Source organism: Schistocerca serialis, chromosome 1 (assembly GCF_023864345.2).
Source record: "Schistocerca serialis cubense isolate TAMUIC-IGC-003099 chromosome 1, iqSchSeri2.2, whole genome shotgun sequence".
NCBI classification, from domain to species: domain Eukaryota; kingdom Metazoa; phylum Arthropoda; class Insecta; order Orthoptera; family Acrididae; genus Schistocerca; species Schistocerca serialis.
Window position 1 is genome coordinate 799,189,215 of NC_064638.1, and position 21,457 is coordinate 799,210,671.

The following is a 21,457-nucleotide window of genomic DNA, read 5'->3' on the forward strand; positions in this document are numbered from 1 at the left end:
ACGTTGTTCTCATCACAGCTTGCATCTCGAAATTTATTAAGAACAAACACAATTTTTACCAGACACGCTATGTTCATCTAGCAGTGATCTTAATCAAGGAAAATCAGAAAGTGATCCGTTGAAGTACTTTAGTGATTATAATGCAAGTTCAGGGAAACACTGTTTGAACTGATCAAAATTATGTACACTGAAAAGTTCCAAAGACACAGACCGTGCAAGTAACTAAATCTGTCTTGTAACTGTCCCACCACAGTGTCAAAATTTGGCTTCAGATTCTTCTACAGTTTGTTTCTAAATTGATTACAGCATCTACGACGTTTAGTTACTGGTCCATCCATATGTTGGCCATGGACAACTCTTTTCCACGTTCTTTCAAATCTGTTGCATTTGGGTTTCAACATTTCTTTGTATTCATTAATTTTTGTTAGAGAGTAGTCAATGTCGTAAGCTCTAACTTGCAACGTATCAGACAATGCGTTGTTGTTGTGGTCTTCAGTCTGAAGACTGGTTTGATGCAGCTCTCCATGCTACTACACAATGTGATCAAAAGTATCTGGACACCTGGCTGAAAATTACTTACAAGTTCGTGGCGTCCTCCATCAGTAATGCTGGAATTCAATGTGCTGTTGGCCCACCCTTAGCACTGGTGACAGCTTCCACTCTCGCAGGGATACGTTCAGTTAGGTGCTGGAAGGTTTCTTGGAGAATGGCAGCCCATTCTTCACAGAGTGCTGCACTGAGGAGAGGACCACCACACGCCGTGTATTATGAACAGGTGCTCGATCATGTTGAAAGATGCAACCACTATCCCCGAATTGCTCTTCAACAATGGGAAGCAAGAAGATGCTTAAAACATCAATGTAGGTCTGTGCTGTGATAGTGCCACGCAAAACAACAAGGGGTGCAAGCTCCCTCCATGAAAAACACGACCACACCATAACACCACCGCCTCCGAACTTTACTGTTGGCACTACACACGCTGGAAGATGACGTTCACTGGCCATGCGCCAAACCCACACCCTACCATCGGATCGCCATATTGTGTACCGTGATTCGTCACTCCACACGACGTCTTTACACTGTTCAGTGGTCCAATGTTTACGCTCCTTACACCAAACGAGACGTCGTTTGGTATTTACCCGCGTGATGTGTGGCTTATGAGCAGCCGCTCGACCATGAAATCCAAGTTTCTCACCTCCCGCCTAACTGTCATAGTACTTGCTGTGGATCCTGATGCAGTTTGGAATTCCTGTGTGATGGTCTGGATAGATGTCTGCCTATTACACATTACGACCCTCTTCAACTGTCAGCGGTCTCCGTCAGTCAACAGACGAGGTCGGCCTGTACGCTTTTGTGCTGTACGTGTCCCTTCACGTTTCCATTTCACTATCACGTCGGAAATAGTGAACCTAGGGATATTTAGGAGTGTGAAAATCTCGCGTACAGACGTATGACACAATTGACACCCAATCACCTGACCGCGTTCGAAGTCTGTGAGTTCCGCGGAGCGCCCCATTCTGCTCTTTCACGATGTCTAATGACTACTGAGGTCGCTGATATGGCGTACCTGGCAGTAGGTGGCAGCACAATGTACCTAATATGAAAAAGGTATGTTTTTGGGGGGGGGGGGGGGTGTCCGAATACTTTTGATCACATAGTGTATATCCTGTGCAAGCTTCGTCATCTCCGAGTAAACTACTGAAACCTACATCCTTCTGAATCTGCTTACTATATTCATATATTTTTACTCCCACATCTCCGCCAGCCGCGGTGGTCTAGTGGTTCTCGGGGCTCAGTCCGGAGCCGCACGACTGCTACGGTCGCAGGTTCGAATCCTGCCTCGGGCATGGATGTGTGTGATGTCCTTAGGTTAGTTAGGTTTGTACGGGACTGATGACCACAGATGTTAAGTCCCATAGTGCTCAGAGCCATTTGAACCATTTTGAACCTCCCACATCTCCCCCCTCCCCCCCCCCCCCCAGTACTAAATTAGTGATTCCTTGACGTCTGAGAATATGTTCTACCAATCGATCCCCTCTTCTAGTCAGGTTGTGCCAAAAATTTCTTGTCTCTCCAATTCTATTCAGCACCTCCTCTTTACTTACGCGATCTAACCAACTGCATTCTTCTGTAGCACCATATTCCAAAAGCTTTAATTCTCTTTTTGTGTAAACTGTTTATCGCCCATATTTCACATCCATACATGGCTACACTCGATACAAACAATTTCAGAAAATTCTTCCTGACAGTTAAACCTATGTATATTCGTTGTTGACAGATTTCCCTTCTTCGGGAACTCTTTTCTTGCCATTGCCAGTCTACATTTTATATCATCTCTACTTTAAGTGTCTCGTTTCCTAATCTAATTCCTTCATCATCACCTGATTTAATTCGACTCCATCCTATTATCCTTATTTTGCTTTTTCGATATTCGTCTTATATCCTTCTTTCAAGAAACTGTCTATTCCGTTCAACTGCTCTTCCAAGCCCTTTGCTGTCTCTGACAGAATTATAGCATTATAGGCAAACCTCAATGTTTTTCTTTCAACTCCCTGGTATTATTGAATTCCAAATTTTTCTTTGGTTTCCTTTGCTGCTTGCTCAATACACAAATTGAATAACATCGGGGGATAGGCTACAATCATGTCTCACTCCCTTCTCAACCACTGCTCCCCTTTCATGCGCCTCGACACTTGTAATTACCGTCTGGTTTCTGTATTGGTTGTAATAGTCTTTCGCTCCCTGTTTTTTACCCCTGCTACCTTCAGAACTTCAAAGAGAGTATTCTAGTCAACATTGTCAAAATTTTTTCTGTAAGTCTACAATCGCTATAAACGCCTTTCATTAACCTATGTTTCAAGAAAGATCGTAGGGCCACTATTGCCTCGCGCGTTCCTACATTTCTCCGGAATCCAAACTGATCTTCCCCGACGTCGGATTCCATCAGTTTTTCCATTCTTCTGCAAAGAATTCGTGCCAGTTTTCCGCAAGCATGCCTTATTAAGGTGATAGAGCAGTATTATTCACACCTGTCAGCTCCTGCTTTCTTTGGAATTGGAGTTATTATATTCTTCTTCAAGTCTAAGAGTATTTCACCTGTCTCATACTAGGAGGAAGAGTGAATGTCGTCTACCCCCGTGGCCTTGTTTCGACTTAGGTTTTTCAGTGCTCTGTCAAATTCTTCTTGCTGTATAAAGTTTCCCATCTCCTCTTCATATACGTCTTTTTCTGTTTCTATAATAATACGTGCAAGTTAATCTCCCTTGCATAGACCTCTACATACTCCTTCCACCTTCCAGCTTTCTCTTCTTTGCTTAGTACTGGTTTTCCATCTGAGCACAAACGTTCATACAGCTGCTTCTCTTTAAGGCTTCTTTAATCTTCCCGAAGGCGGTATCTGCCTTTCTACGATTCAAACTCTATGCATTCGTCCTCTAGCCATTCCTCCTTAGCCATTTTGCATTTCCTGTCGACCTCATTCTTAGGATTTGTATTCGCCTTCGCCTGCTTCCTTTACTGAATTTTTATATTTTCTCATTGCATCTATTAAATTCAATCGCTCCAACGATTTCTATCTATTTGATCCTCCGCTGCCTTCACTATTTCAATCTCTCAAAGCCACCGGTACACATTCGTCTTCTACTGTATTCCTGTGCCCTGTTCTTGTCAATCGTTGCCTACTGCTACCTCTGAAACACTCAACAGCCTCTGGTTCTTTCAATCGCAATTTCTTCAGTTTTAATATACAGGTTATAATCTATAAATTGTGGTTTTGATCAGGCGGTCGTTATTTGAAACTGTTTATAGCTTTGAGAAAACGTAAAACTATGTACCACATGTGTAATTACCCATTTAACTGAATCACGAGCACCCCATGGCACCAGAAAGGACCTGTTACTTTCATTTCATATTTTAAGTGTACCTCCTCCACGTCCACACTTACATGGCAAACATCACAAAAAGTTCTGCTGCCTCCTTTGCATAAAGGTTAGTATATCTACCAAGGAGTCACAGGTTTCGGGGCTGTGATATCCTTACATATGGGTGCGATCACCCACTAATAGACATTAGGAGACAGCACGTAACACCGGAACTGCGGATAAAATACCTTCTGCACCCTTCAAAATTTTTCGCCAATATCTGGTGATGACTTGTACTGTACATCTAATTCTGAATCTTTAAACTTTATTACAGAAACAGTATTTAATGTATCATTGATGTAATAGTGTATTTATTTGTGAACGTATATAATTGGTTGTAATTATAATGTAAATATAGAAAATTGTTAGGTAATAACCAAGGGAATTTTATTTAAATGTATCGATAGGAACGACGAGTGGCAGTAGCTGTGCCGTTATTTATCTTTGCGTTAAGAGAGTCCGTCACGCTGCGAGCAGAGAGGAAACAGGGGAGTCTGAGACTTAGGTGCGTCCACACTACTCGTGTGGCTCGTGTACTTGTGAGACTTGCGTGCCTTACGAGTGATGTGGACGGAGGTAGGGTCCGAGGGCTCGCGCGCCCGAGCTTATGGCTTGTCTGGCTCCGGCTGTTGTCGGTACATCAAAGGGGTGCGCGGCGAGCTGCGCGAGTGGCGTGGACGGCAACAAAGCACTTACCAGTTGGCTCGCTGCACTCGTACAGTTTAGTCTTGGTATTATTCTTTTTATATAAGAATATGCAGCCTACAGTTGCAGGTTAACTTTATCGTTTACCTACGTTTCAACGCTAGTAATAACGTCTTCTTCAGAACCTGCGAAAAGTTAATATTATAATGTGCTAGTAAATTATATTAGATATGGTCATCCTACAGGATGCAACGTGTAGTATTTACATAAAATACTATTTAAATGTTTGCCTAAAACAAGCCATGTCCTAAGTCAACTTTATAAGGAAGGAAGGTGGTTAGTGTTTAACGTCCCGTCGACAACGAGGTCATTAGAGACGGAGCGGAAGCTCGGGTTAGGGAAGGATGGGGAAGGAATTCGGCCGTGCCCTTTCAAAGGAGCCATCCCGGCATTTGCCTGAAACGATTTAGGGAAATCACGGAAAACCTAAATCAGGATGGTGGGACACGGGATCAACTTTATAAAACTTGATGCATAACCATAAGGTTTTGTCACTTCTATTAAACAAGCTGTAGCAGATTCACTTTAAGCCCGTTGTATGGGCCTCATCGTGTGACTAGAGACTGCGGACCGAGAGGGCTTCGCGGTCTGCCTCACAGATGGCGGCGCGCATGCGCGAGACGTATAGAGTCAAACTCTTTTTATTACGCACGCGTCAGATAACATTTTCGCTATGAATTAATTTTATACTTTACTATTGTAAGTTAATTACAGTATCCAGCATGACTACGTTTTACGTTCCACTACAGGGCCTTATAAACTGACCAACAAATCTTGTATGAACATCTGTAGAAAAGGTTCTATTATTACAGAAACTGTAATGGTCATATGCATTATGAATTATTGTAAACCTAATATAGGCTGGAAGCCTTCGAAGTATGCCCTATTTATTAGATACAGTTGATTGCTCAGTAAATTGCCTCTATCTCTAATTAGGTGTGCATAAATTTGTAGTTCTTCAAGCGTGTCGAGTCTATATCCCTTAACTTCATGATGTAGTAGCTCTATGTCACGTAAAGGTTTAGGTGTATGAGCCATTTGCACCAGATGTTCCGCAAAGGCTGACCCCCGTGTTCCTACGCCCTTTATTGGAAGATGTTCTTTAAACCTTACTGCTATAGCTCTGCCTGTTTGACCTATGTAATAACATGGGTAATCATCACACATAATCTTATATACACCTGATTTCGCTGACTTACCACAGTCTTTCTCAAGGGAATGAACCAAATTTTGCTTTAAACTACTACTCGTCGAGAAAAAAATTTTAAAACCTGAAATTTTGTAGAAGACATTACCTATATAAGGAACCGACAACCATTTCTTGGTCTGATCTTGCGTTTGAGTATTTGTGTTTACTAAAGTCGTTGTCCTTTTTCGCGTGTTCTTATGATATAACTGCCTCACTGTCTTTGGATCATAGCCATTACTCTGTGCAATACTCTCGAGAATTTGTAATTCTTTTTCGAGGTTGACATCTGACAACGGGATAGAAATCGCCCGATGCATACTAGAATAGAAAAACGCCATTTTATGCGCTTGGGGGTGGGTTGAATCGGCCGGGATGATGATGTCTGAATAAGTTGCCTTCTGGAATATGTTGAACTCTATTTTAGCATCTAATAATAGTTGACTTAGGACATGGCTTGTTTTAGGCAAACATTTAAATAATATTTTATGTAAGTACTACACGTTGCATCCTGTAGGATGACCATATCTAATATAATTTACTAGCACGTTATAATATTAGCTTTTTGCAGGTTCTGAAGAAGACGTTGTTACTAACATTGAAATCTAGGTGAACGATGAAGTTAAGCTGCAACTGTAGGCTGTATATTCTTATATAAAAAATATCAGTTGCTGTTGCTGCATAAGTGGACATCGGTTTTTCTTTTGAAATGGAGTGAACCGACGATTTTGTCATTAATTCATAAATACTTACGAACAATACCCTGTGCTGTGGGATGCAACAAACTCCCAATAGAAAATAAAATTTAAAAAAAGTTAAGCGTGGGATTCCATCGCGACAGAACTCGGCATGGATGTGGCCGAATTAAAAAAAAAAAAAGACCAGCTTATTAGCCACTTACACGAAAGTCCGCCAGAAGAAGACTGAGCCTGGGAAGTCTGGCGCTGGGGTTGAGGAAATGAACGCTCCAAACTAGAGATGGGGGATCCGCTCCTGAACTGATTCATAGAGTTGAATCTTTCAAAGGAGTGAACAATCACTGATTCAGAAAAAAAGAACGGTAGCTCCAAACGTTTCCCACAGCACAGAGAGCGAGTGAGAGAGAGAGAGAGAGAGAGTGATGGAGCATAACAGCGGGGCCTCTGCTGGTCAGAGCACACTACATGCCACACAACACAGCCAGCGCCGGCCTCTGCCCTGCTTCTACCTTGGCTGCCTGCATTGTGCAGTGCCCCATTGGATTTTGTGTTTCACATATGCTGTGCAGTCTCTGTGCTTCCTCTGCCGCAGCTTAACTTAGCATCGCACTCCGTCGGCGATCGTTTCACTCGCACGTCCTGCCCTCTGGGCAGTTGATGCGAGCAACAGGACAGAGAGCTTCCTAGCGGAGAACATAAGAACTACTTGCAACAACCTGCTCGCAAGAGAACGGACGATTTGTCTCGGAGCGAGTGACTGGTGGCCGTTCACCGCTCCCCCCACCCTTGGAACTCGCCCGCTCAACGCTCATCCCACCGTTCTCGACTCTAGCCAGAGCGTTGAGCAAAGCAACTCAGGTGTCACTCTGGTCTCTGCGGTCTTAGCTCACGCTGTAATACAGCTCGCAGCTCGACCTGCTTGACTCAGCGCCTCTGCATCGGAGTTTGTCTCTACTGGATATTGTTCTTCGTAGTAATACCGCTATGTATATTACATTATTATGTTATGTATACATCATTTGTTTTTATTTTATTTTTATTTGTTTAAACTGATCAGATTAGGTTCCTGATGACTCCTCTTACTATAGGATTTTTATTATGGATACTCGAATTTACGCTTTAATTACGAGTGGACCGATAAACGTATCGCAAAATGTGATACACCAATATTTTCCTTGTTTTATTCTGCGTAAGGCTATATGCAGCACTTTAGTCTTACAGTCAATTTTTTTTTCTTATTCTGGTACGGATTTTGCGATTTTAGGCGTCTTTGGAAGGAAACGTTCACTTTAAAAATATATGGCTTGTGATGTATTAGTACAAGGTTAATGAAATTTTAATACATTATAGCCAAATATATTGTTAATGTAAATCTCAAGTTACAACATTTTCCGATCACCCAAAAAACCACGATAGTGCAAAATAAATCAATAATCAAAACCTTTGTCATATCGTGGAAATTTCAATAAACAATACAAAATTCTTACTCATTATCTGTGTTACTTCAAAATAGGATCAAATAAGATCAAAATACAGGTATAGTACTGGAATAAACCAAGTTTAAAGGCCAATTTGCCTTCCATTTATTTTCTATTGTGAATGAGTGGTGAGTCATGAAAAAGAGCTAGTTCACTTCAGGGAGTGAACAGTTCTGATCCGATCTCTGAAAAGAACAGTTTTGCCCATCTCTACAGTCCAAACTGGTTCGCTTTCAAAGCATTTGAATTTCTGCATTGCAAATATTAGCCACGGAAGACAATCAACACAGATGTGGGTAAAATATATTTATTTTTGGAAATGTATAAACAAACTATTAACAAAGTTAATGGGGTTGAGCCCCTTTTTGGTTCTGTCTCCATGGCTACCTAATTTTTTATCTTTCTCAGCTTACATTTTGGTCCCTGCTCATTTGTTAATTTTAATTTTTTTCGTGTTATTCCCTTATATACCATTAATCATATCATTTCTTAAGATATTTTTTCATATTTATTTTAGCTTCCTACCATTTCTATTAGGAATATACCTAGTAATTACTTATAGTTTTCAAATTTAAAAATTAAAAAAAAGTTCTAATTGTGATAAAATTATAAGGTTTGTGGCAAAATGAGTTCCGAACATCACAGAGGGGAAAGGAGGAAATGGAGTAACAGGATTGGAATACATACTGGGGCAACGCTGGGTACTCAGTTAGTAATAAATAATAATGTATAACATTTATTTTTCTAGCACAGTATATTGAAGCACATGTACTTTTATATGTATTTTATTTGTATATTATGTTATTTGAGGAAATAAAAACAATAAAATAGGAATTAATTAAAGGTAAAACTTCACACATATAGATAGTTGAAATGTGTGCAGTCAGGCAGTCACTAGTGCGTACAGCTAGTGCTAGCAGCTGAAAATTCTTTAATAAGTTATTGGTAATCGTCTTGCCATGGCAAGCTTACCTCTTCGGAAATGAAATAAGCAGCGAATTCATCTCTGTCTTGGGCAGTCTGCGTTGAACGTTGTGGAATGTTCGCTAATCGTGTAAACGTTGTAGGCAGGAGTGATCTCATTTCTCCAAGTTCCTGGCTTTAAATGCCCGTTCTCCTCATGATCCACTGCTCCCACAGGGGTATAAATTTGTCTGGAAGCAGAACTTTTCTCAAGAAATTATGGAGGTATATACAAATATACAAGTCATAATAACACTTTGGGCTTTCTCAGGCTAGGCTCTTAGTATCCGGAATATGGAAGAAAGTATTCCGAACGCATTTTCCGCAATTCGCCGTGCTCTTGAAAGTCTGTAGCTAAAAATTCTTTTCATTGGCCTCCGTGGTGGTTGTCCACTATATGGCTTCTTGATATAATTGTTGAGGGGAAACGCGTCGTCTGCGACAATAACATAGGGTACTTTTTTCTGTCTACCTGGGAGGGTACGATCGGCCGGAAAAACGATGGTACCATTACTCACATTCTTTAAAAAAGATGTTTCCAAAAACACCACCGTCTGAAATTCGACCTTGGCAGCCGACATCAGCATACAAAAAACAATAGTCAGCATCACTAGGCCAAAAAGAACAATACTGAAAAACGTCCTTTAATAGAAACAATCGCTTCCAGAATTAATTGGGCTTTGGATTGCACAATGTTTGCTCTCCATTGCAGCGAGGCAATGAGGAAAGTTCCACTTTCTCTCATATTCCTCTGCTACAAGTAACCACTCTTGTTGTGTCTGTGGCATCTGCAAAAAAGTAAATAGAAACTAATAACTCCTAATAATATAAATAATTATTAAATGCATAGACATTAATGGACATTCTAATAATTATGAACAATAATAATAATTAAAATCAGTAATTTTGCCTAATAGTAGGTAGTAATCATTATAACAAATATTCTGAATTTCACTTATCAACTTGACATTGTTCTCAATTTTTTACGATTACTATCGTGTATCTCCCTATTCCTATATCCATTCTTTTATTTTTATTTTATTTGATTTGCCATTGTTTATAACAATCTTTTGTCGTCGCTTTGTTTTAGGAGGAATTTAAGGAGTATCTGGAAGAAGAGGTGGTTGCAGGCATGGATAGAAACATAGGTACAGCGAGCACTTGCGAAGAAATTAGTAGTCAAGATGTCGATCATCAAACAACGCAAGGCAATGAACTACCACCCACACTAAACAAACGCACGAAGGTATTTGCTTGACCTAGAAAAAATCAGAGAAAAAGGGCCGAAGATCCTCTATAGGAGAGGCATATAATGCACTACAAACTGCTTTATTTAAAATTAGAGACGAGTATGACGCATATGAAGAGTACATAGCGAATGTTCTACGGTCCATGGACAACAGAACACGTGCTTTTGTTATAAAAGGATTTTCTGACACGATTTCAGAGCAGAAAGCGGCTGTTTCGAACATTCTAGACCAAGTTCAACCAACAGTGACAACAGTAGCTCGTCGCACTTACCGATTCCTTCAACTCAACAAGTTCATGCCCATGAGAAGATGAAAATCAACTTCCAACAGACATCTACTTCTACTTCTGACAACACCAAACAAGGCTCTCCACATTTTGTGGATCTGCTTGATTTATAATAATTAAAAGTAATAATCTTTGCGTTTAGTTGTTTCTCATTCTTTGAATCTAGATATTTTTATTTCTTCTGCTTATTACCTCATGAATAAAAGTGCATTAATAACAAAATTTGTCTAATTTATTAACTTACCTTTACAAACTCCTTCAAGCCGCCAGTAAGAGCTGCACATACTTCAAGAACAATGTTTGATATCACTTGCTTGGAGACTTTAAATAAAAAAAAAACTGAGGCTGGTGTAAGAATCGCCAGTTGGTAGGTATCTGAGCGTAAGTGCCAACCGCTCAGCAACTTGTATAGCTTTCCGAAATTTGCTGTCAGCCTTTGATATTTTCGGTCCTACCAAATTTATCAGATATTGAAAATCTGATGCGGCCATACGGCAAAATGTCTAGAAATGTATGTTTTCAACATCCAAGTCATCTATCAAATCATTCCGACTATGTCTTTTTCTGCTTCTGAAAACTGTGATCATCCACTACCTGCGTTTTCTTGGGACTTTGTAGCGTCTTCTTCTATCCTCTTCCTCAGATAAAAGGCGCATCACAAGGAAGCTGGCACTTGCTATAACCACTTCATCCATTTTTAAATTAGGAAACTGGCACTGGTCACGACTGCGAGTACGGTGCGGATCCTCACGATCCAAAGCCTGGCAAGCGACCTGGAGTAGTGTGGACGAAGATAGAAGCAGCACGATCGCAAGTCGGACAAGATTGACAAGTCTCCCGGCAGACGAGTATGACGAGCACAAGTCTGGCGTGCACGAGTTGTGTGGACGCACCTTTAGAGAGAGTGCGGAAGTGTTCGTTGGGCGTTCCTGCAGATACGGCGTGCAGCTATGATCGCGCTAATGTAGGGCCACCTAGATTGTTCACCCGCAAGTACGGCAACAGCACGGTCGGAGTGGACAGGCGGAGGAAGCTGTAATTCTAAATATTACCTGTCCAACAATTATCTGTGGCTCTGGAGACGACTTATGGCTTTCAACCAGCAGCAGCAACAGCTCAACATTTTCGTCGGCTTCATTTTTCACACAGTTACGACATGGTAAGACTGTTAACTGACAGAGTATGACTAATATTGTACAGGCATTATCCAGTGGCATTTCTTTCACAAAGTTTGACTGACTTTCGTAGGAATAACCCGCAATAGTTAAAACTTGTAGGGCACTTGTGTTTTCGTTGTCCTCAGGCATTATTACCGTGCAGGGTTCCTTTCTTTTCCACGCAATCATCAAGTGACCTAAAAATATGAAAATTGACTAACTATTTACTGGCAATTTAGTTTATTTGCTAATGACAAGTTTCAGCCTAAATTTTGCTGACTCAGCAACAGTCCAGTCTGGTAATGCATCATAGAGGCTTAACTGATTTGCAATTTTGAGTATCAGCTTCATTCACTTAAAGTAATGTAAAAGTTCATTGGCAAAACTAATAGCTAAAGATACATCAAAAATTAAGAGTGCACATTACCATTTATTCTGTATGTAGCTTAGCAACTGACTTCAGCTGGTTTGGTGCGAATCTCATTGTTCTTATATTAAAAGTAAATCAGTTACTCATTCGCTTATGGTAAGTTCAATTAAATCTTTCAATAATTAAAAGGAAATTGCTTGCCTTTTTACAAAATTTGCATAATGTTACTGAAAGTCTTTTTTTTTTTTTGTAAAAAAGTTTCGGTTGCAGTCAATCTTTTATAAATACTAGCAACTTCCCCTAACTTCACTTTCAAAATTTAGTAATTCAGAGTAAGTAACTGCAAATTAAGTGCTTCCTGATTGTTTATTTTTTTGTCAGCTGTTGCTGAAAAGCGTGACAACGTTCTGCTACTACGCCAGTGGTTATGTGCATAATTTTCTTTGCAATTGCCTTTCTTAAGATCCTGGATATTCATTGCACTGGTGGGCTGACAACTGTTTAACCCTTTTTGCTAATCAGTATTTTCTGTATTATCAGTATTTTTTGTATTAAGATATTACATGGTACCCTTTTCCTACTGTGTTGTTCATGAGTGATTCCAATATATTCCACCCATTTCAAAATTATTATCAATATTTAGCTTAACTTTAGAATAGATCCTTCTTCAGAAGGGTCTGTTGTACACTTTCCTCCTACTAATCAGCATCATTTTCCTTCTGTAACTATACCAGGTAGTCAAGCTTCCTGGAGCTGCATCAGCTGCAAGTACAGCCTATAACACTATACTGCTTCATGTATTATATTAACATACAGTGTATTACCAATTATGGTATTATGATGCAGTTATGTTACCCTCTGGGAGGAGTTTTGTAAATTGGCTGTGAATTATCTAATGGGTTTGGCTTATTGAGCCTAAATTTATTGCAACAGAAGAAACCAGAAAGCTAAAGATTGAAATTTGGAAAATGTTCAAAGTAACCAAGTTTACTTAAATGAAATAAAAACGGTCGCTAGCCTAATTAGGCATAATAATGTGAAAAATTACTTTTATATAATCTGTATAGAGTTATGATACAGGAAAGCTACCATTACTTCTTTCTCAAAGAAATGCAATGAACTCTACCATAATCAGACAAGTGGTACAGTGATGCAAGAAGTTATAAATAGTAGATGCAAGTTCTCACAGAAACAGTTAACACCTTAATCTCTTCTCAACAGTAATACTTTGTCATTTATAAATTATCTCATCATCAAATGTTGTGAAAGACACTACAAAACCAAAATTGAACATGGATATTGTTCTATTTCAATAGTTACTTTTCATATAGTACAAATATAATTAAATGTCACTTCCAATAGGATTTTTATACTCATTAAGAAGTAATATTGTTTCTATTTTTATTGAAAAGAGCAATTACAGTAACTTTATCCTCAATGAGCAAAATTGTTGGTGGGGGCTCTCAAACTGACTTTCCAAAAAGTCACACAAAGTACACAAAACTCAAATTTTACTTCAACTGCAATTAATATATTCATTATTCAAGTATGTTTATTCATTTTAAGCAACTCGAAATTGGGGACCCTTTAACTGTCCATTACTATAAAGCAAACTAAACACTCTTTTCTGAGACAATTTTTAAGATGCAAATTTTGGTATTATTCTTTCACTGATTTCACTCACCTTGCATGGTTTTTTTTAAAAAGAGTTATGCCAGCAATTTTCTCTATATAATTTTAAGTAAGACTTCAAGTGCATTTACACTCTAACTAACTGCAAGACAACATGCTGTCTTATTGCAATTAATATAACCAGTAATTGTCACTAACAGAATTTAATGCAGTTAATCTTTAAAGCATAAACACTTTGAAATAAAGCAAATCAATCACTATGGAGGTTTTCATAAATGAAACACTAACTTCCTCCCTTAACTTCAATTGAAATCACTGTATCTCTATGTATCTTTTTACATTCAGAATTATGCAAACAAACAAATATTAATTTTCATCAGTTTTTAACACACAAGATTCTCAGATGTCAGTATTTATGTGGATTGGATCCTAAGAGGTATCATGAGAGGAACCAAATCAAGGATCGGACACAAGTTTCACAAAATTTGCCTTATTGTTGCAAATTAAACAACACTTTACTGGTTCATACTTTGACATAAATCTGACCTCTTAGATTTGCTGAAGTAATGGCGCAATATCGTTGGCGAGTATATTGTGGCTACCTGGTCTCTCCTCTCGGTGTAAGTTGCTCTATTATCTTCTTCTTGGCGATGACACTTCCAACATTAGAGCCTTTTTCATTAGTAAAGCACCATTTTATAGCCGTACACATATCCGAGGCCTTTCCATATTAATCCAGGTACCAGATGCTCCCCTTGGCACTTGCGCTGTTCACTCACTTGCTGCTCGGACTGTCCAGTAGCTAGCTGCTGACTGACTACTATTCCACCTTTCAGCCCACACCAACCACATTTTGGCGCGCGCCAACTCACTTCCATTGCAAATTGTTGCTTTTCATTTTATACAATGCAAGTCCATAGGTATAAACCAGCTTATACGTAGTTGTAAACAAACATATATTTAAAAAATCTTTATATTTAAATACTTTAACATGTCAACACAAAAGCCACATAATTATATAACATTTTCCTCCCATTAATACAAAGAATTTAAATAGTAAATGACAATAGGTCAAAGACATCACATAGTGAAAAATACATACTTGACATTGAACAGAATTAAACAGTACAAAATATTTACAGTATTAATTATGGTGTTACAAGCCCGTTCAGAAAACATTGGTCCTCACTTGAATTTTCACGCACAGGGAGCGCAAAGTAATAGTTTGCTGAGACTCATAAGAAATCGGCAGAAATAATGCAAAAATATTGCAGTGTATAATAGGCGATCAAAAAGTTTCCGTTTGAGGGCGTTGTTGAAGCATATATGCGATATAGAGCGACTCCGATGAGGATATACGCTCAAGTGTCAAAGAAACTGGTATAGGCATGCATATTCAAATACAGACATATATAAACAGGCAGAATACGACGCTGCGGTCGGCAACGCCTATGCAGGGCAACAAGTGTCTGACGCAGTTGTTTAAATAGTAAATTACAATAGGTCAAAGACATCACATAGTGAAAAATACATACTTGACATTGAACAGAATTAAACAGTACAAAATATTTACAGTATTAATTATAGTGTTACAAGCAGGTTATGAAGATTCAAGTGAGTTTGAACGTGGTGTTATAGTCGGCGCACGAGCGATGGGACGCAGCATCTCCGAGGCAGCAATGAAGTGGGGATTTTCCCATACGACTATTTCACGAGTGTACCGTGAATATGAGGAAACAGGTGAAACATCAAATTTCCAACTTCACTGCAGCCGGAAAAAGATCCTGCAGTAACGGGACCAACGACGACTGAAGAGCAACCCTTCCGCAAATTGCTGCAGATTTCAATGCTGCGCCATCAACAAGTGTCAGCATGCGAACTTTTGAAAGAAGTGTCATCGATAAGGGCTTTTGGAGCCAAAGGCCCTCTCGTGTACTCTTGATAACTTCATGACACAAAGCTTTACGCCTCACCTGGGCCTATCAACACCGACATTGGACTTTTGATGACTGGAAACATGTTTCCTGGGTGGACGAGTCTCGTTTCAAATTGTATCAAGCGGATGGACATGTACGGGTATGGAGACAACCTCATGAATCCATGGATTCTACATGTCAGCAGGGGACTGTTCAATCTGGTGAAGGGTCTGTAATGGTGTGGGGCATGTGCAGTTGGAGTGATATGGGACCCCTGATATGTCTAGATACGACCCTGACAGGTGACACGTATGTAAGCATCATGTCTGATCACCTGTATCCATTCATGTCAACTGTGCATTCCGACGGACTTGGAAAATTTCAACAGGACATTGCGACACCCCAAACGTCCAGAATTGCTACAGAGTGGCTCCAGGAACATTCTTCTTGGTTTAAACACTTCCGCTGGCCACCAGTCTCCTCAGACATGAACATTACTGAGCATATCTGGGATGCCTTGCAACGTACCGTTCAGAAGAGATCTCCACTCCCTCATACTCTTTCGGATTTATCGACAGCCCTGCAGAATGCATGGTGTCACTTCCCTCCAGCCCAACATCAGACTTTAGTCGACTCCATGCCACGTCGTATTGCGGCACTTCTGCGTCCTTGCGTGGGCCCTAAACGATATTAGGCAGTTGTACCAGTTTCTTTGGCTTTTCAGTGTTTAAGTACTGACATGTAGGCAAGGGATTAGTGTGACATTCGTGTCTTTCCGACGTGTGTGCGGTAAATGCGGAAACGTAACTATGGCGACGTTATTACAAAATGCGTTAAAACAGGAACAACATGCTGTTATTCATAACTTGGCTGCCGAAGGAAAAATGTCGGTAGACATCCACTGGAGAATGTGTGTGGGCCAGAATTTGTGTCGAAAACCACCGTTGTAGAATGGTGCACCAAGTTCCCAAGGAGTGTTGCTGCTTCATGGTGACGCACGTCCCCATATCGGAAACGTCGCAATTCAGAACTTGACGCCAACTGAAGTTGGAGCACTCAAGCATCTGCCCTACAGCCCTGATCCCTCCCCATGCTATTATCGCGCTCTCAGTCCCTTAAAAAGGCCTTGAAGGATCGATGATTCCTGTCGGACGTGGATGTGCAGCTGGCGCTTACAGACGTAGCAAGTCATGGTGTTTTACCAAATGCGTATTTCATTCTGGTGCATTGGTGGGGTGATTGTGGCAGTGCCCACGGCGATTTACTCTGGTTGTTATACCGATTCTGAACTATATGGTCTTCTTCTTTTCGATCGCCCCTTATTTATCATTTGTCAGCTCAAGTAAGGAATTGAGGGGCTTGCCCACTCGTTGCGTATAGTAGTGTGCCTAAGGGATGCTGTGTTCTCGGAGTGCTATACAACAATTCAAGCAAATAACATTAATAGTTTTATTTTAATAAAGCAGATTGACAATAAATACTTAACTCTGAAATAACAATGATGTCGCAAGCGATGAGCGACATACATCATAGATCTGAGTCCTTTGTTATATATAATGTTCAAGCAAGTTTGACATACAGTTTGTGGATCACTAATAACTGCTATTGTAGCATTCTCTGCTAAGCCGTGCTAATACTCTTCTTCGTTAACAGTAACTGGTACATGTTTAGCATCAGCTTCCACTGCACACAGTTCATTATCTGCACCATAGTTAGACAACAATGACTCAGGTGAACACTGTCCTCTGTCTGTGATACGTCAAAACTGAAATTACCTATCATTTAATCATCATTGTAATTTACATTACCTAAATCTACCTTCAGTTTCTCATCTACAATATCCTGATCCACTCTGCAAAGTTTCTTGGCACTAACACACATAAAATTTTAAGCAGAACACTACTTATCTTTTGCCTTGTCTGGATGACTGCATAGCAAGATGAAACTGCGGGTCCATTCTCCAGCCCCTGCTTCCACTGATCCAGTTTGGGGGCCAGCACTCCATACACGGCTGCAAATTGCTCCTTCCCCCGTTTACTGCTGTAGTGTGGCGCCTGTCGATCTTCAGCTGTTGGCACGTACTATGCTATCGCGGACCGTCAGTTGTTCTCTCTGCCTTGTACACTTCACTAGTAACTTTGCACTCGAGTTTGTTGCTGCTGAGTTCCAACTATAATTCATTAGCACGCGTGTCTATCATCTCCCAACAGTTCCTTTATCACTCGCATGTGAATGCTTTACGAGTCCATTTAAACACTGCTGCCTTTTAGAAAGTTCCTACACATCCAAACTTCACTATTCTTTTTTCCCGGAAACCGATACACCAATTGCAGCAGTGCGGGGTTAGCTTTTCCTTGCGCTGTGCAGGCTGCAAATTAGAATTCACCTACCTCAGAACGTCGCCTGCTCAATGTCCCTCCACTCCGCAATGTAGATACTTACAAGATGATGTAAAAGCAGCATTGATAAAAAAACACCATCTAATACCTATAATTACTGAGGTCGCACAACTCTAGTAATGAAATAAAGTCCTGTAGAAAAATGTCATTAAAGAATTTATCGGGCAGCGAGAAAATGGATCGGCTTCTGGAAAATAATGTCCGAAATTTCCACACAAAATGGTTTATTTTCTTCATCTACCCAAAGAAAAGGTACTATTCAGTCCACGTTTAAACTACTGGCTATTTTCTTCACATTCACAACTCGTACACTAATTTCACATGCACAGCAGCCAGAAATCTGTACGAATCCAACCCAAATTAAACAACGTTATCACAGTCATTAATTTCGCTACTAATATCAGTTATTACATTCGATCCTTCTTGTGGATTTCTCAAAAAATAAACTGCTCACCAAAAAATGCTCAGTGGTAGAATACTGCAACATTGCCATGCGCATACTGTGAAGGCCAAATTTCACAATATCTGTCCAGATAAACAGTTCTAGAACTTCTAAACTTCACAAAACCGTCCATAACAATATCAGCATTAGTCACAACTCGTATTAAACGCGAGGAATTCAATATTCCTCACTTTACACATTATTTTGACTCGCACTAGTAACATGACCATCCGCGTTCGAAGCTAACGAGAGACTCCCTTCTTGTGGACTCACTCCCAGGTAACGAGCGGGAATCGTCTCAATTCTGATTGGCTAACCATACTCCCTGCCAATCAGAATACTCATTCATGAGCATACTCACAGCAAAACTGGCCTGCACCAATCCTTACATACAGATGCATATACGTCATTCTAATGTACAAATATTAAAGTAATGTTTATTAAACGAAAACGAAAAGGCAGTAAATCTGGAAATATTCTTTAGATACAGATAATACTCCGGCGGACTTTCTGGCTGCTCTGTTACAATAGCAATCACACCTAGATATACGTCATCAGCAAAGTGGGTAATTTCCCTTGGATCAGTTTCCCACAATAGGCCTGTGTAACTCTTGCAGGTTACTTAAGACGGTATATACTGCAACATTAAAATTTGACGAATGCCCCACGTACACACTCTCATTCACTCACATATGCTCCCACAACAATGTTAGACACCAATAATAATTTTATCTTATTTTTATATTATGAAAGCGAAAAATAAATAGTTTTAATATGAAAATCTCGATTAATTAATTCTGCACACTGAGAACTCTGTTTTGATTTTCGAATTTTACCAAAAGATAAACTATTATATTTCCTAACTGAATTTAATTTCCTAAGTGTTGGGTTTTTTACTTTTTCAGCAATTTTTTCTATCTCTGAAACTATAATAGTTATAAAGCTGAAATTTTGATACAATCTTCTCCTGAATGTCGAAAGGTAGTGTACCGATTTTGAAACTGATTGAATAATAGTTAATATCATTTATGTAGGTTCTTATAGGTGGTGAATGGACACGTTCAGTAAGAGACGTTGGATAGCTTTCCCGTGGCAGGTAGTGACACATGCGCTTGTGTCTCTGGGTTAAGCCAGCAGATATCAGCCCCCAAAGTTACATGCAGCTAGCTATCCTAAAACAAACGTTTGCTCGAAACAACTTGTGACTACCATGACACTGTTAATCAAAATCTGTTTTCCTCAATTAACAAAATATCTAAGCTGCATGATAGTGTTATATACAATTTTATTGGATATCAAGGTTTAGGACTGAATAGCATACAATCAAATTAATTTACATAATATTTCTATCTTTTTCCCATATCACACTTTTCTTTCATAATTATTCTCGATTTTTTTTTCAAAGTTGAATTAATAAAATATTTACATGAGACAAATTTTACATTTGCTCTTGAACTACAAACTTTTTTTGAATTTTCAAATAGGTTCTTAACCTTCCATCACTTTACCGCTCTTTCAGTGTCCAAAAAATTGTCTACAAATATAATTTCGGCACTGTGGAGGGTGTCCTTTCCGATCGCAGAATATATTCCCTTCGATATGGTGTTCATCTCTTTACCTAACATTTCTCTGACAACACGTTGGAGTTCTGATAACTGTCTCCGATAAATAAAATGGGTGCGGATCACATCTATTCAACACTTACATATGGGTCACATCCAGGGCTCGTCACATCATGGGCTCATCACGGGGGTGTAACGTCCAGCTCTGTCTCTAAACTGGTTCTCTCTCAATCTTGTATCAGGTTCTGTCATATTTTTGTACCTGCAGTATACAGTACGTCTAAGAGTCCACTCTTAATCTATACATCCTAACCTAACACACATATATACTCTAATCAGCAATTGCTGCTCTCAAATTCAACAGCAAATAACTCCATGAAAAAGTTTTCGAAAACTTTACCGTCCTCCACAATTTACTTCTTATTTACACAAAAAATTTCTTTCTCAGGCAAATTCATATTTCATTGCAATTTAACATTTTCTTTACAGTAGTTACATTTAATACTAATCCTCTCAGTAAAAAGTGAATTAACTGTCCCTCAAAACAGAAATCAACAGTACCCCAAAATGGCACCATCATTGAATTCTTTTTGAAAATCTGTTAACGATTGAGCAAAATCTGCTGCTTCATAAAAGCACTCTTTCTTAACTCTTTTTCAGAAAACTTAATTTAACGCTTGCCTTCACACAAATAAGCTATTGTACGCAAAGAACAAAATACAACATCATAAAATATCCTGCAAAGTTATCTCTGCCACCATCTGCGGCTCTAAAAAATATCATTAAACATTATGTAAAGAAACACAAAATCATTAAGCACTGAAAATAATTCAGTCACCCTTCTGCAGTCCTGTATCTCCTTCTACATACATCTTACAAAAAGAGAAAACAATTTTATCATGTTACTAAAATTTACTTATGCCTGCTTCAATAGCTTTGAGACACATCTTACATAATACTATATACAAAGAATATCTATTCCATAGAAAAGTCCTCTGCAAAATCTCTGAAAAATATCCTTGCCAGCTTTTGTGGCCCTAGTTAAGTCCTCACATTATACACATATTACATAAGGAATACACTACTATTGGCAAAGAATACCAAAAGTTCATGTAGAAAAATTGAACATAACTCATACTACCTGTGTCACTCTGCCCTTCTCATACACAATATTCAAGACAATTTTAAAAAATTCTTTTAGAACAGTACTGAAACTGTTAGCCAATTACTGTGGCTCTACATACACATAACTGAAACTAACTCCAGGCAACTTCTGTGGCTTTTAAAGCACCTGTATCACCAGTCAGTTACTGTGGGTCTTCATCATTCCATGATCAAATTACAATATATATACATTACATACAAAAAAGGGTCCTTATAGATAAACATTAAGCACAACTCATGCCAACTCTCTTTGGCTCTCCAACACATCTCATTCACTATATCCAGGAAAGATACACTACTGAACATATTAAATACACCGAAGTCCACCT

General features: G+C 39.3%; 1 protein-coding gene across 1 annotated transcript in view; it reads left to right on the forward strand.

Annotated features, from left to right (window-relative positions):
• Positions 1-10,646, forward strand: part of LOC126434812 (uncharacterized) — a 146,380-nt gene extending 135,734 nt beyond the window's left edge. Inside the window, exon 3 of the mRNA XM_050090460.1 lies at positions 10,041-10,646. Within this exon, the coding sequence (XP_049946417.1) occupies positions 10,041-10,208 (168 nt within the window). The 3' untranslated portion in view covers positions 10,209-10,646. The remainder of the gene's footprint in view (positions 1-10,040) is intronic.
• Positions 10,647-21,457: the final 10,811 nt, after the last annotated feature.